Genomic DNA, 25051 nt, shown 5'->3' with positions numbered 1-25051 from the left:
GCAACATTTCTACCTCTCATTTTAATCTTCCTCCTTAACTTCCAGTTTTTTCGTTCATCCTTTGCCTTTCCTTTACCTTTTTCCACTTTGCTTCATACCCTTCAATTCCCTTTTCAATCCTTTCTTTCCTTTTCCATCTTCCTCTTTATTCCTTTTGTCCCTTTCCCTACACAACACCTTCTTGCTTTCCCCTCCAACTTAGTTTCTGCCTTGCTGATAAACATTAGCCTATGCCCAGGTAAGTCTGCTTAGCTGAACACACAAGAGACCTTGAGTTTAACTGAGACAAGTCCAAGCTAGTGTAGGGAACAAGTGAGCAATTTGTTAGCACAGACCAGAAAACACTGGTCTGGCATACCTCCATCCCATGCCAAGCCACTGGAGCAGACAGTGAGCACACAGGGACAAGGAGGCACATAAACCACCAGCATTGCAAACCTTCACTGCTCATGAGGTCTCTACAACAGCAGAATAGCTTCATCAGCTACAGCTTGGCACTTCTATTGTTCCTCTGCACCTGTGAGCTCGAGAGTGGGCTTGGATCTGCCTTGGCACTCTCACTTCTCCAGCAGCAATGAAACTCAGGAGAGAAGAGTGATGCTCATTGCCCAACAGCAGAAATGCACAGCCAGTGTGGACCTGTGCCAGGCATAGGAGAGCAGACTGTCCAGCAGCATGGAGGAATAAAAACTAAGACTATTTAAAACAGACATAATGAGAATATGAAAAACCATGTAAAGAGTCCAGAAAATTCAGATTTTATCTTGCTGTACAGGTAACTCAAGACAATGTACTTGTACAGTGCCTGCCTAGCAGCTTCCTTGCAATTACATTTGATGAAATCCATGATTAAAACAGTTCAAATATTACCATTTAGTTCTTCATATTTACATCTCTTTACACCTTTACTAAGTACTTATTAAATTCCCTAATCTTGGCTCCTGAATTTCTATTTGCTGAAAATTAGCAGCCAAGAAATAATATTTAAAATACATTCTGGAAGCATTCATGAAAAATACCAAGGCAGTATTTTTCTTATGACATGAAGCCAGTATTTTTTTGTCAAATTCAAAAGGTAATTCCCCTTCTCTGATATGGGATTTCAATTGAAAGCTAATTAACTGCAGTCTAATCAATTCATATTTCTGTGTCATATAAATCTGGATTTGGCACTGAAGCCAGAAACTTTGTGGCTGTGACTTCCTAGCTGTAATTTCAGGCTTGCTAAGAGTCTCTGTACAAAGTGCATCTTTTCCTGCCTCTGGACTTTTATTTGGTCCTTGCATCTATGAGCACCTGGGGTGACCAAGGCAGAAGACTGGTTGCTCTCGGCTCCAAATTCCTTCAGTATCTCAGCTGTGCCAGGGGTCTAAAGCCTGACCTACCTATACCACGACTAGATGCAATTTTACTAATGCCTTCTGCATACAAGAATATGCCTTTCTGTCCTCAGCTCCTTGATTTGGCCATCAAATTTCACAAACTGCAATTTCTACCACTTTGAAGATCCAGAACATAGGAGTCACAGGAAAAATATAAGACTAAGTCTGCCAGTTTTCCCTGTCTGAACTTCTAATTCAGATACCACCACCAAAATTTACAGCTGACATCTCTCCATTTACCAAGTGTCCATCCCCCTGATATGTGAGCCACGTGTGAGCCATCCCACAGCTCAAATCTCCCACCTGCAGTTTGTGGGGTGGTGATGGGAGACTGATTTACCCCTAAATCCTCCCACCTCTGTAGTACACACCAGAATGAGAGGAAGGTCTCACTGCCTCTGCTCTGGCTTCAAAGACTGTGGCTACAATGCAAAGGAGTAAAGCCAGTCCTCTCACTAGACGACGTAGTCCAATGATCCCGTATCTCCCCTCTTATATTAATGAGCTGTTCTGATGAAAGGAAATTGGAATGCATGTGTATTCTAGATCAACCCAGTCCTGGTCCTCTGTTGGTCACAGGTGTAGCAGTGGGCAGGGGACATGGAGAACAGGGCTGGCCAGGCTCCCTCAGTGGCTCTCTATCAACTGAATCTGTGGTGTGGAAAAAAGAGGAGGGCAGGCTGCAAAATCCACTTTGTGGTGCCCACGATTGCCTAGATAGGGGGGACCACGAGCCCTGGAGCAACACCAAGGAGGCAGGAGGAAGAGCACACAGCTGAACAGCTAGAGCATGGGACACACGTGGCATTCAAGACACCTCTTGCCAGCCCTTGCTAAGGCTGGATGTGCCCTAGCTTGCACACAAGGAAAGCTGTAAGCAGGCAAGCACCATTAAGGAATGAATCCGATCTTTCCCAAGCCCATCTGGAGATGTCAGAAGCAGAGCCAGGAGATTTTGACAAGGCCTGCCCAGATGCTCGACAAGAGAGGAGAGCTACTGCTTCCACCTCAAGTCTGCAGCTACAGGACACACATACCAGCAGAGAGGAAAAACACACAGTGCATACAAGCAGGCTACTTGCCAGCCCCAGGACTGCAGGGCTCCTGAGGAGGACCTATTTTTTAAAGATTTCTGCACCATGCCAGCCTTTTTGCTCTACAGCTGGAACCACATCCTTCCTTGTCCCCAAAGGTCCCAGGGGCTATGGCAGAAATTAAAGACTCTTTCTAGGTGTCCCCTTTTCCCTGCTCAGAAAGTTGTGTTGTGGCCTGTGCTCCCACCTCCCTCACTTGCCCACAGCTGCAAGGCAGCACAACCTTTACCAATGCATTGGGAACGGGCAGGCGTTTCAGACCGCATGGTACACCAGCCCATGTGGGGTCTGGGCTAAGCACATGCAGCTCCCAGCCATGTCAGGGCTGCAGTCACCTATAGGCCCCTCCTTAAAAATGTTGCCTTCACAGATGCTCTGGCTCTAAACTGACAGATTATTTGGGCCTGATCTTTTGCTATATAGACATAGATTGCTCCGTGGTGCAGAAGGCATAGGGCTGCCAGGCAGCCCCCAGCACTGAATCCACTATCAGCTCGCTTGATATATACTCGAAGAGCAAGCCGTGCAGGAGGCACAAATTTTGCACAGTTCAGTGCCCCCAGGCCAGGCTTCAAAATGCACCCTAAACAGATGAGCTGAACCCCTTTCAACAACTACTGTAAAAGGGATGGAATAACATCATATAGGATGTGCCCTGACATTACACAGTAGGCTTCTATATTACTCTGCAAGCCACAGTGTACTCAGCTAAGTAGTCCTGCTTATCTCTTTTAAAGTTAGAGCTCATCATGCTGCAAAAAGACAACTCTCTGCTAACATAAAAGCTGAAAGATAGAAGAAAAAAAAAATCCATTGGTAGCAAAATGAAGACTGCAAAAATTACATCTTCTTTTCCCCTTTATAAAAAAAAAAAAAAAAAGAGGCTATAATTGTTAGTAAAAAGACATTTCTTCAGGGAGTGATAGATCAATTACTAATTAAACAGTCAGCCCCAGAATTATGATGCTTAGTATTCTTAAAAAAATAACCTGCAACTGCCCCCCCAGTAAAAAACATTTTTTTTTACCTTTTTTCTTTTTCTTAATTGCTCTGCAACCAAAAGCTGCTGAAAGCTTCCAGAGCCTATGAGACTGGTCCCTTGCTGCCTGGAATGTGATTATTTCACACCCCTGAACACTCAGATTTCTCTCCAAACTGTGTACTAAGAGAAAAGTCAGAGTTTCTTAATAGTTTTGGAGACATGATATGAAAAGACATAAGCAGGTTTTCACACTGTGATAAGAAAGCCAGAGGGACTCGCCAAGCTCAGATGACTGAAGACGAGCGACAGGGCCTCGCTTCTGAAAACCAGGAGTCTGAACACAGGCTCTGAGCTCTGTATTTCATTGCTTACGAGGGGGGAGAGAAATAAAAGGAAGAAAGGGTGTCTGCATTTCAGTCCTGTGAGCCTGCTGGTGTTGCCTTTTTTTTTTTTTTTTCCCCTTTAATAAAGCTAAAGATTCACATGGTAGGGAATTAGCTTTTAGGGAGGCAAACGAATTCAGAGACAATAATTGAGAACTACACATAACACATGCAGGGTACCACTGCCTCCTTATTTTGATTCTTCTCTGGCGTGATTCATTTCGTTTTGATGACTGCTTTCATTTCAATATGTTGCAAATCTATGGATAGTTTTACTAGGAGAAAGCAAATGAAATAATTAGTATCATTAAGGAGGAAAAAGTGAGTGCATGTTGGGGGGGAGGGCTGTGCTGCTGATATTTCTGCCTTTGGTGAAGATACTATTTAGCCTGCTGCTTGCTGGTTTCCATCTTTATCTGATCACTGCTTGAAACACCTAATTGCTGTATTTATTACAGTTTTCTTTAACTTGCCATAATTTCATAGAAACTTTCACTTGGCATCGAAGATTAGCTAAGTAGGATTTTCTGAGCATTCTGCTGTTTACACTGCTGCTAATAAGTATTTAATGATCTGAGATTTTTAAGTCATAACTATGCAAATTCTGGCCGGGTCCCTGAAGGACCGTAGTTAATTAAAAGCAAAGAGAAAGTAGAAGATTGGCAACACACTTCCTGCCTTGCGAGATTAAGGCCAAGTGGTGTGTTTCAGGCTAAGTGGCATCTTCCCAGCATGGATGGGCACCACGTGATGCCAATTTTGTTTCCTGGGAACAGGAGGGTATTTGGGGCTGGGGGGCTGATACCTCTCCTCCTTCAGAAAGCTGCCAGCCCCCTTTCCTGGGCTGAAATGCAGAGGGATGAACTTGGTGGTGTAAGTATAAACCAGCAGCTTTGTGTTAAGGGGAGAGTCTGTTGCACACACACTGATGCTGCACAGGTTTGAAAAGAGCTTGGATGGATGGACGAACTCAGGAAGCAGCATCGCTGCAGGGTTACGGAAGAAAGGATGTGATACCTGAGGAATTATGGGAAGCAGAAATCAAGGACAGTAGATAACTATCAGAGAGAGAAGTTACAAACCATAATAATAATAATCTTAGTTAATAAAGAATAACACTTTCCAGGTTCCCAGTGTGGAAGCTGCATAAAGTGCTCCTGAAGAAGTTACTAGCCAAAAGGCACAGGGAGCAAGCAGAAATGTTCTGCTCAATCTAAGGGGCCATCAGGCATGCCCAAGAAGGCATCTCCAGCTGTACAAAGATGCCAGAAAAAAAAATCTCCAAAGGCTGCATAACTACTTAGATAAGAAAGGATGCTTTGGAAAAGAAATGAAGATATTGGGACAGCTGTGCTGCCATACTCTATGTGAAATGAGAATAAAAAAGCAAACTTGGGAAGGTTTCAAACTTCCAGGACAATACTTACCCATGATGATTTGTTTTTCTTATAATGATATGGCCACCAATTTTAGACAATTTCTGAAGAAGATAGACAAGAAATATTCAGCTGAGCTGCTTGGTGGCCCATCCTTGCCAAAAGACAAAGGAGATAATAGAGGAATATGGTCACAAACTGCTGGCTTGGCCTGCCATATAGCGCAGGAGACTTGCAGAGCACTGGGCTAACCCTGGAGAAGTAAAAATATTAACCAGCATTTCATTAGAAGAAGAATTATTTTTTCAAGGAACAGAGATAGACCAGTCAGAAGATTGTTAAATGAAAGACCAAAGGGAAAAGTGATGAGATTAGGAAAAAAAAGCTAATTCTTACAGAGCCTCCATGTCAAGAACAAAACTAATCAAGATACTGAAAGATGTAAAGAGGAGAAATATGTATCGTCTACACACCAGTGCCAGCGGCCTGAGTAATAAAGAGAATAGGAATTGTTCATTTTATGAGCATAAACAGCCTAAATGGCGTTAAAAAAGCCTGGTGGGAAGATCTGCATGAAAGGAATATTAAAATCAAGGATTTTAACCTAGCTAGGGAGCCTCAAGTGGACAGAAAGGGAGGGGAAGTAGCACACGCTGTCAGAAATGGCATTTTCTAGGACAGAATCAGTGACAATTTGGAAATTAATACTTATGGATTCATTTTCTGCCACATAAAGTAGAGAATTCATCCTGGCTAGAGAAATGGGCTGACAGGAGCCTTATGAAATTCAACAGACAAATGCAAGGTCCTGCACCTGTGCTGGCCTGACCTGCTGCTGCCCAAGAGCTAACAGGTAGTGGCTCTGCTGAAAAGGACCTGGGGCTCCTGGGGGACAGTAGGCAACACACCATCCATGCAAGGAAAGCTGATGGCATACCAAGATGCACCAACAGGAGTGCAGCCAGTAGATGAGGGAAGGGATTATCCCCTTTACTTTGCACGTGGTAGACCAAACTGAGAATAGCACGTTCAGTTTTGGATCCCCCAGTACAAGAAAGATGTTGACACACTGGAACAATTTCAGCGCAGGGTCATGAAGATGCTCAGGGGCTGGAGCACTTGCCCTGTGACACAATGGACAAAAATCCAAGCAGGGAAGGGAGGTTCACACTAGTTACAGATATAAAACAGTAGTGGGGCTGGGGCACAGAGAGATGGTGCAGTTTCTGTCTGGGGTGTTTTTCAAGACTGGACTGGACAACTTCCAGCAGCAACCTAATCTGAGTTTGCTGTTGACTCTCCTTTGAACAAGAAGATTGGACCTGAGACCTCACAAGCTCCTTTCCAATCTGAATTATCTATGAACCTATGAACGTGATTAGGTGTGCCCAGATCACACTAAAAAACAGACTGACTAGCTGTCTTGGTGTTGGTCTGTAATCCACAGGGGAAAAACCCTCTCCTTATCCATCTGCAAGAGTTGAATTTGGGCAACATGTTTTGGAGACACCTAAATCTCCTTGCAGTTTCCCAGCATGTACAGCGATGTGCTCTACAACTCAAAGAAAATTGCATGTAAAGATGGAAGATACAGAGATTGTCTATTAAGTGCTGGGTTGTTTTTTTTTATATCACAGAATTCAAAGCTAGACCTCTTGATTATATGTGTGTTATGTACAAATCAAGTAAGGTTATCAACATTACTAGATGTACTTGCTGGATTAAAGAGGCCATATTCATGAAGTTGAAAACACACAGAAACAGCTATGCATCAAACCAGTCAGGATAAGGACTTTGATTCATGAACTGTGGATGACAATCAAGTGGTATTTAGGAATATTTATCAGGTATCCAAGAAGTTTCAATAGAGACAAGAAAGCTGAATAGGCTAAAAAGATAGTACCACATAAGTGAAAGCAAAAGCAGCGATGTAATAGCAAGAGAGGGGAAGTTAATACCAATGAATATAAATTAGGAGAAGGAAATTGTAGAAAATTTCTAAGAAGGAGGACATAAAATGGTACAAGTTAATCACTGGAACAAGAAAACAGAATTGTCACAAATAGTGTAAAAAGGCAGAAAGCTTCAATTAAAAAAAGTTATATGGGGAAGGTCAGATGATCTATGTGTACCATAGATGATAATGAGCTAGTTTCAGCTCCAGCTGTGATCAAGTATTTTAAGCTGTGCCTATCAAAATAGGAATATGCTAAGATAAGCAGGCCCGGACAATTTATATCCAAGAGTTTTAAAAGAGATGGCCAGAAAAGATCTGAACCAGTACTGATGATTTTTGATTAGTCTCAGAAAACTGGGAAAGCATCCAAGGGTCAAAGAAATTCTGATGTTGTGCCAGTACTTTAGAAATGCAGTGATCTCAGTAGGCTGACTGGACTGATGCTGATCACAGTACAGTAATGAAATTGCTGATATGCAGCTTTGATAGATTACAGATTAAAGGTGGATAATAAAATTAACCATAATCAACACAGGTTTAAGGAAAAATAGACATCATCAAACTAATGTGCTATAATTTCGTATGAGATTACAAGTCTGGTTCACACAAGTAATTATGTTGATATGGCTGGAATGATATGAAATCATCATGACATACATTAGCTAGAGAAAAACTGGCTAAGTAATAAACCTCACATGCAACACTAAATGGGGACTCATTCATGAGCAGATGTACTTCTGTAATGCACAATTCTTGCTGCTCTGTTCTTTATTTATCACAACCTGGCAGAAAATTAAAAAAAAAAAAAAAAAAAAAAAAAAGAAAAAAGAATCACTGATGGATTTTGCCATTGAAGCGTATTTTGGGGAGAACAGAAACAAAATGAAGAGGACAAGTCAGCAATATAGAACAGTATGAACTGCTTTGGAAATACAAACAATACGTATTCCAGTGTGAACAAATGGAACAGCATATATCTGGGAACAAAGTTTGCTGTTCCTACTAATAGGAAAGGATTTTCTCTCATCAGAAGAGGAGATAGAGGAAAAAAAAAAAACAACCGACCAAACTTGGAGCCAATGGAGAAAGCAGCTGAATAAATTGATAGGGAGATGTTGTGATTGATTAGGTTGGCTACTGCAATGCTTGGCTGTAAGAAGTATAAAATGTCAGGCTGGAATAGAGACAGTATTACCACTGAAGACATTTGTCCTGGTTTCAGCTGGGATAGAATTAGTTTTCTTCTTAGTAGTTAGTACAGTGCTGTGTTTTGGCTCTGATGTGAGAACGATGCTGACAACACACTGATGTTTTTAGTTGTTGCTGGGTGATGTTTATACTAAGTCAAGGACTTTGCAGTTTCTTGGGCCCTGCCAGTGAGAGGGCTGGAGGGGCACAGGAAACTGGGAGGGGACACAGCCAGGACAGGTGATTTGAACTAGCCAAAGAGGTATTCCATACCATATGACATCATGCTGAGTATATAAACTGGGGGAAAGAAGAAGGAAGGGGGCAGAGGGACATCCGGCGTTATGGCATTTGTCTTCCCAGGTAACTGTTACACATGATGGAGCCCGGCTTTCCTGGAGATGGCTGAGCACCTGCCTGCCCATGGGAAGTAGCAAATTAATTCCTTGCTTTGCTTTGCTTGCGTGCGTGGCTTCTGCTTTACCTATTAAATTGTTCTTACCTCAACCCCTGAGTTCTACAGTCCTTTCCGATTCTCCTCCCCATCCCTCTGGGTGAGGGGGAGTGAGTAAGTGGCTCCGTGGGGCTTGGTTGCCAGCCAGGGTTAAACCACAACTGCACTGAAGCGGCTACAGAGTGCTGAGTCTTGTTCTGATGTCCACCACTTTTAAAAGCTATTAAAAAACACTGCAAGTATATTTCAAAATGCCAAAACATACAAGTCATGCCATTCCTCTCAAAGGCAAGGTCAGGATGGGATTCAACCACAGTTTATGAAATCCTACATGGCAAGCTCCAGTGTGATAATGGAGAGGGGCAAAGATGGGGCATCCTCTGAAAGACAGACCAGCCTTCTCCTCAGCCATTGGACTCCAACCAGCAAGCAGTTAAGGAAAGATTTGGGACGTATTTTGGGCACACACTTGTAATCACAATCATCCCCCAGCCACATAGTGAAGCCTTCTCCCCTTTAACCTACCTCCCTGCTAAGTTGCATACCAGAACATGTCATGGGGATGCCACAGACATAATTCCCACCACAGATTTTTAATTACAGCCCATGGCTTAAGGGAGGCAGAACCACCACTCGGTTGAATGAATGTCCCCAAGGCCAGGCAGGTTGCATGAAGTCACTCCTTGCATGGGGATACTCAGGACAGTCATGTAGAGGGACATCTCCCTTCAGAAAAGGGCAGTGGCATCATCTCCAACCACATGTGAACAAAGCTGTCTCACCGAGCAGAGTGAGCAGGAGAAACTGCTTACTCTTTTTTTGCTAGAGAACTGCCTGGCTTAAAAAATACATGAGCGCTAGCCCAGAAATAAGTGACTCTTCTCCAAAATTAATGCACGTATAGATACTGGCTGACATTTCCAATATGATTAGTGTTCACATCATCTCAACTTTCAAAACGTAGTAGGCTCTCAACTTTAGGATGCTGCCCTCTGAAGTTGCCTCAGATCGAGCTCTCTAAATGCACCCATCGCTGTGGGAAACATGATGACAGACGAGACCTAATCACAAACACAGGGGAAGAGGGACTCCCACCAGGACAGCTGGTGATGAGCACAGTCTGCTTGAAATGTCTGGGAACCTGCAACCTCCTGTTGCCAGCAAGCAGTTGGGAAACGAAGCATCGGCAAGCTGAATCTGCAGCGCTGGTTGCTTGTGTGCACAAGGGCATCAGCATTCTTCAACCCAAATTACCTCGCTTGGTTTTAGGAGCTCCGAGGGAAACAATGAAGGACAGCATTGACTTAGGACTGTTGTTTTGATTTTTTTCTAATCCTTTCTGAAAAAAAAACATGTTGAAGGTGGTTGGGGGAGGGAGTGTGCGAAAGGGGAGAAAGTTCTGGTGATGTCAGCTCCTATCGCCATGGAAACTGAACATTTTTAGTGACAATGGAGTCTTCCTCCTTGAGCTGCTGGGTTGCGTGGGGAGCAGGGGCAAGCAGGGCAGGGGCACATGAGGGAATTCATCTAACTAAAACTATAGCTTCTGGCTTTCCAAGGGAGTGAGGAGAAAACTACGAATGAATGCCTGAATACATGGTTTATGTAACCAAGACACGTCTGGGGCAATAGCAGCAAATAGTCATTATGCTCTTTGATAAAACATGCTGTCATGCAGCAAGCCAGATGGAGGTATCTCAGCTGCCTAGGAACACCCGACAGAACAGTCCCTTGCCTGCACTTTGCTTTTCCAAGCTACAGTTTATTCTTCCAACTTTTGCTGCCTTGTTGGTGTTTGTTTGGAAAGGGAGAAGGGAAGAGCAGAGGTTGGGAAGTATAGTCCTTATTGTTGAAATGGAGCGAAGCTGCATATCTTTTAGGCAGTGCATTACTTCCCAACATCATGGGTGTTTTCTTCAGAGCCAAATTTATGACCTCCCTTAAAGGCAGTGACAGTCCAGGACCATGAAAAAGGAGAAGGCCCTTAGAGAAAACTGATTAGCCTCTGGATCACGATCTAACTCACTGGCATAGAGAAAAGATGCAAGAACTAATGCAGGATGTCTTTTCGTAGTCAGCAGGCTAAGGCAGCATCTGGACCCAGAGTAAGCTGAAGCTGAGATCCAGGTGTGGGACCAATCAGGATAAAGCTTGGGGCTTTGAGGTTAAGTAAAAGCCTATAGTCTGTATGTAAGGGCAATTTTGAGCCTTGGATTTGATTTAAACAGCGCAGACAAATTTAATGAATTTCAAAGAATAATGAATTAATAACTACAAGCTTTTGTAACTCAAAATACATTATATAGTCATTAGTTCTATATAACCAAATGGAAAAAAATCTTTCTTTAGCACAAGTCTTTTGAGATCAGATATTCTAATGAGATTACTATCATTTCAGCCTGACACCTCATGAGGAAAATTGTATAGAAATCAGGAAACAAATTTCTTTCAGTTTTGAACCTGAAATGAAAAATCCTCCACACTGATTATTTCATATCTACGGAGTTGATTCTAAGTCTCCTTGGCATTGAAAGGAATTCAGATATGAGCTTTTTTCCTAGTATTGCTATCAGATGCACAAAAGACTCTCTGTTCAAATTTCTGCCAGCAACAGCAACTGAGGGAAACATATAAATGGGGTTTACTCCCTTCTCACCTAGGCAGGATGAATTTCACTAATTTTCTGCATGGAGTAAGCATTTGAGCTCACTCTCATTTTTTAGCATTGCCCCACTGATTTCTTCATCTCTCCGGATCACGTCACCCACATACCATGTTTGCAGGGACACCAAGCAGAGCAAAACCCCCAGTTCCCAAGCCTTTTACCCCATACACCAATGATCCCATGCCCACTTGGAGCAAAGCCTTCCTCCCAGCATACTGCAGCACATCACCCACACGGAGGAGCACTGTGCGCTCCAAGGTCCCCCTTCCAAACACAACACACCTGTTTTTCCCTTTCCTCCTCAAAGGCTGATGTGGTAGGGACTCCAGTCACCAGTAGTTTTGCCACCAGGAGCTCAGGCTAGCACAGACAATGATCTGGCATTGTCTGTGCTAGCATCTGACACCACCACGTGTCAGGAGCTTTAACTTAGCCTTTCCCAATGAACTCACAATCCCCATGTCGGGCTATTTTAAATCAGACACTAATCACAGCAGGCTCAGCCACAAGAAAGGTCTTCCCATCTCACACGTTGTGTTAATTCAGAAAAAGCTACAACTTTCATCTGCCTGTTCCCCTTTCAGGCACAAGCTGGCTGAGAATCAGCCTTCCAACTTTTACTCCTGAACTGAGTTTGAAAATCGCTGCTCCCTCCAGAAGCAAACAATTACACACCCTTCCAGAGAGAATGACTTTCAAGTCTTGCTATAGAACTGTGTCAAAAGCAAATATAAAGACAGTGTTGCGCTGCACCACAGAGGAAAACTCTGCAAAGTGAGCTCAAACTCACTCTGGTTCAGTCAGTGATACACACACTTTCAGGTGACAGCAAATGCAGGTAATTACTTGCTGGAAGGAAGAAGAAAGTTGAGGTTTCTCTCCGAACAGGCATTCACTTGTTTGCTGTAAGAACAGCAATATTAAGTATTTATTTCTGACCCTTTTTTTTTTTTTTTTTTTATTAACTATACCACAAGGCAATCTAATTGAAAATGGACAAATTCACAAAAGCAGATGCCCACTGGCATTGGAGATGGGGAGATGGACATTGACTGTGATTCAATAGACAAATCCTGGTAGGCTTTCCACTTCATACACGTAGAGGGGAAATCAGAGCTTCACCATAGCAACTTTATTGTAAAAAACGCTCAAATGTCAAATTGTCCCAATAGTACCATGGGTAAGGCCAGTGCAATACAAAGACAAAAAAAGAGTAACAAAAATTACATTCCTACCTTTGAAACACTACTGCTGGAAACAAAGCTAGCTTAGTTCTGGTAAAGGTTACACCTGTTCCACTCAGACATTTTAACGGGGAAAAAAAAAAGAAAAAAAAAAAGGTTCTGGGCTAGCTCTTCAGCTGGTACAAAATAACACCCTTCACTGAAGTTGTGCAAGATAGATGGCTGCACATGAGCTGGGGAGCCAAGCTACACTGTCTAATGTTTCTTCCATAGACTGCTAACCCTAAGGAGTCTGATTCCAGCTCAGCAGATGTACTGGAGTAGCACCAACATGGAAACCTTCCCCTCAAGTACATCATTTCTGTTCCATGCAAGACTCTAGCAAACACTAAACAAATAATCCCAGAAACCATTGACCTACCCAGCCATAACAATGAAGAAATCCAGGCGATTCCAGGTATCTCCAAGGTAACACTTCTTGCCAAAGATCCCCAGGGCCACCATCTTTAAGACCATTTCCATAGCAAAGAAGATGAAGATGAAGTCATCAAATACCTGCCAAACAGAAACCCAAGAGTACATTTGATAAGCATTCTCAGCCTTGGACTTTAAAACACAAAATGTGAGGCAAATACAAATTTCAGTACTTCTGAAAAATTACTTAGAGGCAGGGCTGGAAAAGCTTCTTCCATGCAGCCCTAGCATCACAGCTTCCTGCTGCTCAAGTAAGCAAGGAGCTTTTATAGTTGTTTTTTTCCCCATGTGTGAAGATATTGTTGTAGACTCAGAGACTCCTTACAGGTACTTGAAAAGGAGGTGTTTGCTCAGCACCAGCAGGCCCAAACCTGGCCAGGGAAACAGTGCCCTTTCCAAGGTCTCCCAGGAGCGATTTCTCATCACTCTGCTGCAAACAGCTCAGCTAAGGACATAGTGCAGCTTCATAAGCACCTTGAGCTGCACATACCAAACACAGATGGAAGCTTCAGGTATCTGAATGTCACAGCCTTAGCAACACTACAGATGACATTTGCTGTCACCTTCTCTTCGGGGAAGCAGCAAGCACAGCTAGTGCATTCATAGGCTGGACGTACCCATGGCTCTTCTTGGCATACCTTTTGTTTCTTCTCCCTTTGGGCATCCTGAATGCAACATTACCTGAAGACTTAGTACTCTTACTGTCCCGAGTACTGAATGCATTGGGAGGCTGTTATTCTCTCCTGCCTGGATATTGTAACCTTAATTATTTCTCCCTGGCTTCCCTCTGAGCTATGTATGTTGTAGCTGTCTATATCAGGAAATGCCTGCTTATGCACCGGATCAGGAAGGCTAACAACTGGTCTGTATTGCAGGGTCACAAGTAGACCTAATTCATTATCTCTCCCTCACCCCATTCCCCTCCTGAAAGCAAATTCCTGCCGTTTTACAACAGGATCGCTTACTGCCAGGGACATTCTTGCCAATCTGTCTAGGAAGGTGTTGCTCACATGCTGAAGGAAAGCATGCATGAAAATTTGTGACTTGGACTGAGGCACCATCACAACAAGAAGGAAGTCTGCTTACCTGCAAGATTTTACACCTGTCAGAAAGGCAGTCCATATCCTCACATGGCTGGTACATCCCCAGGGTAACGCAGTTTAACAAAATCACCATCATGCTGACACACTCAAACCACGTGGAAAAGAGTCAAGGAAAATTTCTGTAAAAGCATCATGTCTGAGATAAGCTTCCTCTAGGCTCGGGGTGACAAAATAGGAAGATTAAGGGAAATAACAACTGTTAGTAAGCCGATTTATTACATTCTTATGTTTTCCCCCCTCAGTTCCTCTCTACTCCACTCCTTGATTAAGCCAAAACTCTTTTGAAAAGAAGAAAGCAGAGGTAACACAAACACCTATGGTATTTATAAAGTCAAATTATTGCCATAGCTAAGCACATGCTCGCTCCTCTCCTGTTGGTTTGCTGAGTCCCTTCCCTTGTCAGTTTACTGACTCTTCCAAACACACGGAAGAGACTTTCCATGGTGGACTATACCCAAATGTAGCAGAGATGTCTATGATCTGGGGATCTAAATCAAAAAAGACAGTCAAATCTATGTGAGCCTAGTGATTACTGCCCTTCTAGGAAAGGGATACAGCACAAAGCTAGAAGTCTCCCTCTTCCCTTCCTACAGGAACTTGGAGATAAAGAGTTGCCATATTAGAACAGGTCAATGGTCCATCTAATCTGTTATTCTGCTTCCAGCAGTGACCCATACTGGATGAAACTCCACAATGTGCCTAATTAAGTTATTCAGTAACCATGGGGGAAAACTGCATTTCTGACCCCAGCTGATGATCTGTTTATACCCTACAGCATGAGGATTGATAGCCCCTGTAATTGTTTTCACAGCTACATTGGTGTCCCTGCAGATGCTTTGCTTATTCATTTGAATCCTTTGTTGATAATCTTACTAAAATATCTGCTTCGATAATAGTTGGCAGCCGTGAGCTACATTGGCTAATTATACTTTATATTCAAAATTGTTTCCTCCTATTTATTCTCTAATTCTTTGCTTTCTAATTCCATCAAGTGCTACTTTATTTATGTATTACAGAACAGGATGAAAATGGTGTATTTGTGTGTCCTTCCCTGTGCTGTCCACACCCTCTACCTGTCTCCTCTTCACCATCCCTCTCCTCCTGAAGGAGTCTTAAGACCTGATACATACTTATCCAAGAACTCATTTACAGTATTTTAGCTCTAAAAGTAGGGATGTTTCTATGATATCTTTACAGAGTTCACATTGCAAAGCAGTGATGTAGATCTAATGAGAATGGACCTCCAGCCTCTAACAGAACCATTCTTTTTGGGTATTTTAACACACATCGAAAAAAACATATCTGCTCAGTTTCCATTTTCAGACAATTTAAAAAAATAATTAAAATAACAGAGCCAAGAAATTAAAATTTAAATCCATTTAAAATACAACCCACTGAGTGCACCCATTTTCAGTCCTTGCAGAAATAATTCCAAATCGGCGGCCTTTATCTCTGGTCACTTCTGAAAGACACTCAACATCTATGGTTCATTCTAAGCAACTCTTCCGTGCTCATTTTCTGACAGTGATTCATGACTAACCCGCACAATCTGATCTAGAAGATTATTAATTCTTCCTCTTCTCCCCCACCTGGTTTTTAGCAAGCTACCCTCAGCTGCAGAATCAGGCAAGAGCAGGGCACCAGCTCTACTGTGCCAATTATGCAAGGAGGTTGTTTCAAGAACATGTTATCACTATCCCTCACTAAATAATGGCAAGTGCTGTACGAAGTAATGCTCATGGAACCCACCCTCGGTGGAGGCTTCAAAACCAGAGGCCTTTTCTGAAAGGAATACACCAAAAGGGCACAAATAAAATGTTTGCTTTCAGAGGTCCACATAGCACAACTTCAGCTTTCCACCTTTTCTTGTACACGTGGGTTTAACGATTTGATCCAAAGCCCAGGAAAGCAATTGGAGAGGTTTCCACTAGCTCCCACAGACTTTTCAGGTAGGATTGCAATTCTCTTCTGGACTGTTCAAAATCTTTTTGGCGTCGTCCTTCACAGAATTACAGACCCACAAAATGGTTGAGGTTGGAAGAGGCCTCTGGAGGTCATCTTGTCCAACCCCCCTGCTCAAAGTAGCATCAACTACAGCAGATTGTTCAAGGTTGCATCCAGCTGGGTTTTGAATAATTCCAAAGACGGAGGCATCAGAACTCTCTGGGAAGCCTGCTCTGGTGTTTTACTATCTACACAGTGAAAAGGTGTTCTCTTACATTTAAATAGGATATCCCACATTTTAGGCTGTGCCCATTGTCTCTTGCCCTGTCACTGGCCACTACTGAGCAGCCTTTTTCAGTCCTCCTATCAGGTATTTATACACAAGAATAAGATCCCCCTGAAGCTTCTCTTCTCCAGGCTGAGCAGTCCCAGCTCTCTCATCCTCTCCATTTTGCAGCAGGTGTTTTGACAACTACTGGAAAGGCAGCACCAGTGGAGCCCTGATGGAGGCTCTGATCAGTGTGAAGTAACACTGTTCATGGGGCCAAAAATGTTCCAGTGTGGGCTGAGCCCATAGCTGCAGAAGTCCCTCTCCCTGGGTGTAAGACAGTCAGGAGAGGTAGTGACAGAGCCAGTGCTTTGAACAACCCTGGATCAAATCAATATGTAAAAACCAAAAAGCAGAAAATGTTTTAGAAGCCAGCTCTTTTTCTTCAGAAAATGTGACACAGGAGACCCAGAGGCAGGGAGTACACTCTCTGACTACAGCTGAAGTCAGGGAATTCAGGCAAAGGGGCTCAAAGTCAGGGGTTTACTTCATACAAATCTACACTGTTGTGCACATGCTTCAGCAGCAACACATGCATGGTCAGAATACACATGTACTACCTTTGCTCCTCTTGCTCCCCTTGTGGTCCCACCCCTGCCCCCCACCCCCAACCATGGCAGGGTGCCTTCAGGCAGCTGGCAAGAGCCGAAAGGACAAGACCTGGCCAGCACTCCCAAAAATGTTGCAACTTGGGCCAGATGTGCAAGGCCCTCATCTTGCTCAAAAAGCTGTGGCTGGCTGCACTCAATTTTTCCTCCCCTGTTGTTTGACTACCACCTCTCTGAAAGTCTGCCAGCATTTGTCCAGGCTTCCCAAGGATGCTGCTGAACCACTGGCTGCTCTCAGGCTATTAAACTGACATTAGGAAAAACTGCAGCCCCACAGTTTTCCTTTCAGAGGAGGCAGAGACCCTGGAAAGGCACATCCAACCTGTAGTGGAGAAGAAAGTATGAGGAGAAAACCAGAGCATCTCCTGCCCCCTCCCCTCCCCACCTCACCCTATCCCCCCTCACCCACCCCCCGTCTGAAACAGTTGCCACTTGCTTGGGTCGGTGGAGGGGGTAATCAGAAGTACCTACTACCTTCAGGTGTCACCACTCTCAACCACAGTGACTGCCTCCCATCACCATGGCAACAGCCTACAGCCAGGTTTATCATCTATCTTTTGGTGATGCTTCCCCTTCTCTGCATCCGTCACCCCCTCCTTTTCCCTGTGCCTGAGCCTGTAATTAATTGCAGCTGCTGACAAAGCCAGTCTTCATAATCTGCATCATTCAGTCAAAAGTTTCATTATTAATCAACTTCTTTCAAAGTTCAAATCTCCTAAGTACAAGTAAACCCATGCACATGTTCTCCCCTGCTGCTCCAGCCCTTCCTCACCACTGCTCTCCCTTCCCATGGCCCTGCTCCCAGTACCTTTCCCAGTGAGGTCTGGGGTCTCCAACAAGCTTTGGAAATGAAAAGGAGACCCAGGCATTTCTGCCCACAGTCAGCTCCTCTCTCTTGGCCACCACAAGACGCTTCAGAGGAAGGTACCAGAAAACCCACAGCAATCCACTGTCTAATAACTTGCCCTTAGAGGGAAGATTTTTCCCCCTAACCATGATAGCTAATAGTTGATTCAAACCCTTACAGATAAAGGGGTCATGAAAGGAAAAAACAGCAAAGAAGAAAGGTTTCTTCTTTGGGAGAAAGGGCTATTCTCATTATCCACAGAACTGTGTTGTCCTTGTAAAGGTCCTGTTAAGCTCTTGGCTTCAGCATCGTCATGTGGCATCAAGTTCTATCTCTAGGTTAATTATATTTTACCTAAAATACGTTTCCTTACACTGGTTCTATAACTGGTGCCTATCTGTGCCAGTGACACTTTGTTTTGCCAATGGATGCCATCCTTGTCCTTCCATGCCCCAAGCAGGGCCCAGCTAGCTGCTGGCCAGAGGCAGCCACTGTGTATCTACTGACCCTCCATCATGTTTTCCAATAGACAGCAAGTTTGGGATAGGGAGAGACTCAAGGGGGACATGCATCACCAGTACACACCAAGAAATAACCATCATCCACCCCAAATTGTCTGGAATAGAGTCAGTGTCAAAAGCCACAAGTTGCAAGACAGTTAAGGAGATCTACAGGCATTTCTGGGAACTGGACGTGTTGCAGTAGTGCTTGGTAACATGACCATGTAATGTGAGATGATGTCAGAAACAGGTGATGGGATACAGGCAAAGCTTTTGGGCTCGATTACTGAACGACAAATAGCAGAGGCAAGGTATGCCATATTGGAGCTGTAAATAGCATGTGCCTGGAAAACTGGGTACCACAATGTTCTTTGGATCAGCCTCAATCTCTGCTTTTTACCACTGACAAAAATACAATAGAGCCAAATGAAGCAATACTTTGGTGTCCCCTCTCCTCCTCCTTTATCAGCTGAAGAGTAAGAGTACACCAGGCACAGCTCCCCAGTGGCTGGCGCTCCCAACGGCACAGAAAATATATAAGCTTTACAAGCATGACAATCCCTCAGTCTTTCCTGTTGCCATCTCCAAATCACTCCTAGGGTATGCCTTGTGCCAGTTCATGTCTTGAGTATCTCAGACCTGTTTAACCTGCAGTAGAAATGCCTTGGCTACAAAGCACTTACAGCAAGGGGAAAAAGCCAGCCCTGTGGTGCGGCTGGTCACGGCAGCACCTCTGTCTGCCCCAAAACAGAGAAAAGAGCCTGCTGCAGTAGAGCAGTTCCAGTGACTAAACTGGAAACATGGGAGCCCCCATGCAATGGATCCCAAACACCAGCCACTCATACACACAACTCCTTGTGGCCTCCCACCTCTAAGCTACTGCCAGGCAGGCACTGCTAGGGGCACCCTGCAGGTGAGACATCACATTTGCATGATCGCTCCTCTCCACCTCCCCTTTGGGCTCCTCTTCACCTACCTCTCATCCCACCACGCTTCCCACCAGCTAAATGGCTGCAGCTTGTGATCCCAGTTCACAGTGACTGCATTTTCTTTCCCTCCTTTTGAAATAAGCCAAGGACAGCGTTGCATTCCTTCCCTACTTTCCTCCTCTGCTTTGTGACCCTCCTGCAAGAAGCCAGTAGGATGCTCTAACTGCAGCAGGACAGTTAATATTTCATTTATAACGGAAGGAGTGATTTGTTTTGTGAAGGTCAGAGAAGCAAGTAGCTCCAGGGAAAGAAGTGCTTATTTTCTCTCCCCCGTTGCTGCTGGGTTTTGCAGATGCCCTCACAGGTGAGTTTCATGGGTTTTTTTCCTCCCACTTTTTTTTACCACCACTCACTTTTGTGTTCCTTCTGTGCTGATGGATAGGAGTTTCATGGGTTTTTTCTACAAAAGAAGTCAACAGAAGCAACAGGGTTCTTTCTCTTCAGCCTCAATCTGCTAAGCTAACCCACTATGAAAAGTTGAATGTAACACCTGATGTTCACCCAAAGGAAAACACATCTCAAAATGTGCTTGTGTTCAAATAGATCAAAACAATCAAAACATTTTTCAGAACAAAAGCTTTAAAAATTCTATTTTAGAAAGGCTGAAACATTTCTCCTTTGTCTTTTTTAGTGCAAAGAAGTGTTGCAACATTACAGAAAAAAGGTTGTGGCTTTTTGACCTGACTTAGAACTCTCTCTTTTTGAGTTCTGAGTCAATTGGAAATTAAATGCCAATATGTCATGGTGGCCAAGCCATAAAGAGCAATTTATAAAGCCTTTCTGAAAGCCCTCAAGGATGACATGCTCTAGGTGTTCCCATGTCAGGTAATCTCTTGTACATGTTTGTTTTCATCACATCATCATTTATACACTCCTCTCATGAAATAGGAGCACCTGAACTTTAGACAGCTGACATATGCATTGCTAAGGTCTTCAAGTCTTCACAATACTGATGCCAAGGAAAGGATTGCAGTATTGCCAAACACAACAGGACTTACAGATTTGAGAGGCACTATGGAAGACTTACGTGACTTGTGATGGTGATGTTGGGGGGCAGGACAAACTGTAGAAGAGGGAGGCAGTAGAGAGATTTTAAATGTTTGGCAATACTTCTGTATTTCTGCCCTTTGGAAGGGACCTCACATCAAAAATAGATTCACAAGATAAGAAAAAAGTTGTAGCCATATTAAATCAGATTAACACCAACATGACAAAGCACCATAGGTCAGCCTCCCTGATCAGTCTAACTCCCCAGGAGTGCTCAGAAAGCAGACCCTGTACCAGGCCACACAGGTTTTTAGATGCATAGCTCAAATTCAGATTTAGCTTAGAGACTAATGAGAACTAAGTCAGTTTTATCTCATACACCGTATCGTATCACCCTGTGGAGTTAGACAAGCATTGAAGACAGCTTTTGGAAAGGTGGGGTTTTTTTAATTACAGTATTACAGTAACAAAATGAAGCAAATATCTCGTTTCTTAAAACTCTTTCCATAATGATTTATTCAGACCAGATAATTGCATCCATTAAACTCTCAAGCCCAGCAAAACCAAAACTAATAGAAAGGTATTTAACCTCTGGCAGGAAAAACGTACAATGGAGATTAAGAAGCTAAGAAGGAATCTGAAGAGCAAATAGACAGAAGGTGTATTAACAAAATGAGGAAAGTCTTCAGATATTCCAGAAATAGAAAGCAAATAAGCTCTGACCCAGTGTAGGGGCACAACAGGCCACAGAGGGCCCCTAACCAAATGGGAGGCTGCAGATGGAAAGCAAGGCTTCTTTACAGCGCTCTTCACCAGTGACCACAGGAAAGCCCATCGGTCCTAAAGCCAGCGCAAGTTATGTCAAAAATTCTGGCTGGCTGTCACACCACCTGGATGGGATATATGTTGGTCTTCTAAAGCAACCTGGTGCTTTCTTCAGAAGAGGTGTGCAGATCCCACTGCTAATTATTCAAATATGTCACAAATACCATGTATCTTCATCAATGCTGTGTAGCAGCTACACAGCCCTACTACTAATGATTACCTCCCGCCTGTAGCAGCTGGGCCCCAGAGCTTCTCTACTGATAATGACCCACCTCCAAATTGCATCTAGCTTTCAGGGTGCAACAGAGCATCTGTTTAACAGCATGTAACATTCCAACAAAGCTGTTTACTATAGGAAGCATGAAAAAAATATAGTATCCAGGAAAAAAAACCACCCAACAATCTTTTTTTAGGTCAGAAGAAAGTAATTACCCAAATGTAAACTTGAGCAGGGTATTAGAGGTAATGACTGTTCCTGGAGAAAGAGCTTTTTAATATCCTCAGATGGCTGAGACTGCGGCTGCATGTCTTACTTGCCAGCAAAGCAATACTCCACCATGCTGTGGGATCAGTTCAGGACTGACTTGAGGAATTGCACCTCCTGCTGACTCCCAAATGGCACCTCCTGCAGCATTCTGGCTCTGCCTTGGAGATCGCCATCCAAAATCTGGCCTGGCTTCACGTTAGGAGCTTCAACAAGGTCACAGCATGAAGTTACAGGACTGCAGCTTGGAACATTATTATGCTATATGACAGTTCAAAAGAATTTTGCTTCAAAATCTCCCAGTGAAAGTGGCGGGTTCAGCAGCTGCTTCCTGCTGCAGATGGAGTTTTAGGGGTAACAGACACCAGGGAAGGACACCAGAGAAAAGCCCCTGAACCACAAAACTGGGATGCAAACTCTAAAGCTCTTGCTACTTACTGATATTTCTCTTTGTGGAGGCAATTCCCTCCTGACATCAGTGGCAAAGTAGAGATCTTACAAGAGTTAGTCTTTGTTTCTGCACTCGGTTGGACTTCTGCTCTAGAGAAGACCTCAACTTGGCAAGCCAAGGTGTTTGCAGTCCAGGATTTATTTGAATTTTTGATGTGGTCCAGGGTAAAAAAAATCTGAATTTGAATGGGGCAGCTGAATGCTCTGATACAGGGCCCCCATCACGCATGACCCCAGTAAGTGAGAAGACCAGAGACACAGGTGGAGTCACCACTGTCAAACTGGATCCTGAGTCATAGTGGGTTTGGGGTTTTTTTTGTTGGCTTTTTATCTGCTTTCAGACAGATGTGGTCAAGCTTACTTGATGGAAATTACCTTTAAGTGTGAAAACACAAAGTGCTTTGCAAGAAAATTGTAAGTATCTCCAAATCCTCCTCACTGTTTCTGTGCTTCATTGTCCTGCCTCCCAGAAACACCATCCAAAGTTGTGCAAGTCTTGCCCAGCACCTGTCCAACTATGTAACAGTCCTGCCGTGTCTGGCAGTACTGCAGTCCCTTCTTTGGCCTTCATGTCATGATAGGTTTGAATGGGGTCCTCACCTTGGGTGAATCTATTAGATGTATCCACCACATAAACACAGCAGTATAATAGCACTGTCTGTGTGACTCAGCTTCAAGAAAGGGAGAAGGAAAGAACTAGTGATAATGGATTTGGGAGGGCAAGGAAACAAAGAGAATTTAAAAAAAAAAAAGAATATGGAAGGCATTACTTTTTCCCCTCCCTACCACTCCTAGTATTTTCTGGTTTTGGGTTTTTTTTTCTTCTGCTTTGGTCTTTTTCTGTTTTGCTTTCCAGAGCTCTCCTCCTCCCACTCTATTGGAAAAAAATGCTTAAATGTTTGGAATGAAACTTCATAATGAACGGAATAAATGTTTCTTCAGGAACCAGGAACAAAGGGCTAGGTTCTAGAAGACATGCAGGCCCTTAAGGACGCACAAGAACATTTTTGTGGGACCTTTTAGAGCATACAGATCCCTGCCTCCCATTGATTTTGGTGAGACCACATTGTGCCCCTCCAGCCTACCAGATGAGCTCTCCGGTAGCTCACAAACACAAACAGGTGAAAGGAAGGCACAGGTGAAGCGGGGAAAGTAGGCTGCACAGTGCCAAGCAAAGTTTAAAGCATGGTCGACTCCTTCCATATCCAGCACAACTTTCACCTTCCCAGTAAAGGGATGTCTTCTCATCTTTCTTTCTGGTGCTTTATGGGTGTGAGTTTTGTCCTCTTTGTTACAGGTTTTAGGCCCAGTGGGCTTTGCAAAACACTATGGAGCACAAAGGATATTCCAATGAACCTCCTGAAACAGGTGCTGCTATGTAGCTGCCTGTCACTGCCAAGGCTTGGAGGGCTGGGGGTCACCTCTCCAGCACTACAGCACAGAAATGTGGAGGACAGACAGATGTGGGTCCTGGGTGTTGCTTTTGAGGGTTGTTTTCCTCCCCTACTACTTCACAGCAAATATAATGGGATGGTGGAAACATCTGTCTTTAAGAAGCCATTTCCCTGGAGAAAAAAAAAACAAGTAGAAGAAACCTCTTCAGCACTGAAGGTCTAAAGCCCACCAAACAGTCTTCCTGTTCCTGCTCTTTTTTCTTGCACTAGTCTCTCTGTTCATCACTGTTGTCTTTTTAGTCTATCCAAGTTTTCAGATGTTACAGATTGATTTTTCCACTCTTTGCAGCTTCCCACCTACCTTTGGCAAAGGTCACAAGAATCCAAGCTGAGCTCACAGGGACGCGTGACTCAAATATGTCTGAAGGGAGTGCAGGGCACTTTTGATAAAGGCCATCTCGGCTTGCAGGAATGTGAAGATCACAAAGAAAGCACAAAGGACTGATTACGGACCTTCTTACAGTTTAAAAGGTGCATGTGTCCTTCCGCACAGGAACTCTCTGCAGGTGCCAGGGCAGTATCTTGTACCCCAGCACATCGCTTGGTGAAGGATGTGGAAGTGAGCACCTTGCTCCTCCAGACAACCAGTTTCCAAGACTAATTGATATTAGAGGGTACTCTAAGACTGCTACTCCAGTAGCAGTCCTGAATTAGAGAGGCAGAAAGACAGGATAAGGCCACTTTGCCTTTCTCCCTTCTCCCAGCTAGGTAATGATTTCAATGGATACAGCATCACTAAATCGTGTGCTTCATGCTTAGCTTAGCAGGCTTTTTCTGACGAGTGCTTCAGTACAGAAAAGAAAGTCATGTGGTGACAAAGCTTTGCAGCAAAGTAAGTAAAGATTAATTCAGAAGTGTAGGGAGCGCTTGGTAAGGTTACCCAGAAGAAATTACATGCAGTCTAAGCAAAATGCAGGATGATAACAGAAAGAGCTGGGTATGAGCTCCTGTTTGTTTCATTATTAGCTGTAATTAAATAAAACTCAATTTTGGGAGTTTCAAGATGCCACCACCCCCTACTTTGAATGCGTATTTTTCTCTCCCTGTTTTTGACTTTTTGAAGGCTTGTAACTGGCCCTTTTGCCCTGGTTCCCAGAGGGTATGCTGGAAGAACTGGCAACGATGGCCCGCAGGACACATGCCTGGAGGAAGGACTGATTGGCTCAGTCATTTGCAATCTGTCTCAGCAGATAACTGGAGGCTGGGCGCTCCAGCCAGCACACAGGCTCACAGCAGCTGCTGGAACCTCCTTGAGGACGCAAATGGGCTACGGATGGTCTCCTGGAAAGGAAGCTCCTGATGTGTATGTATGGCAGAGGGACCTGTGAGGGGTGGGAGAGATGCTCATTATTTAAGCTTCTTATCTGAGAAGGGACCCTGTGGTGGATAAGCA

At 43.8% G+C, this 25051-nt stretch overlaps 1 protein-coding gene across 2 annotated transcripts in view; it reads right to left on the bottom strand.

Annotated features, from left to right (window-relative positions):
* CACNA1I (calcium voltage-gated channel subunit alpha1 I) overlaps positions 1 to 17215 on the bottom strand; it is a 103681-nt gene extending 86466 nt beyond the window's left edge. For both annotated transcript variants that reach the window (XM_080392984.1, XM_080392985.1), the window contains exons 1-2: positions 14226 to 17215; positions 13087 to 13220 (exon numbers count right to left, since the gene is read on the bottom strand). In XM_080392984.1, coding sequence (XP_080249110.1) covers positions 13087 to 13220; positions 14226 to 14318 — 227 coding nt within the window. In that variant the 5' untranslated portion in view covers positions 14319 to 17215. The remainder of the gene's footprint in view (positions 1 to 13086; positions 13221 to 14225) is intronic.
* Positions 17216 to 25051: the final 7836 nt, after the last annotated feature.

This window comes from Falco punctatus (assembly GCF_963210335.1).
Source record: "Falco punctatus genome assembly, chromosome: 6".
In the NCBI taxonomy this organism is placed as follows: Eukaryota; Metazoa; Chordata; class Aves; order Falconiformes; family Falconidae; genus Falco; species Falco punctatus.
The sequence above is the reverse complement of the archived record's forward strand: the minus strand, read 5'-3'. Positions and strand labels throughout refer to the sequence as shown.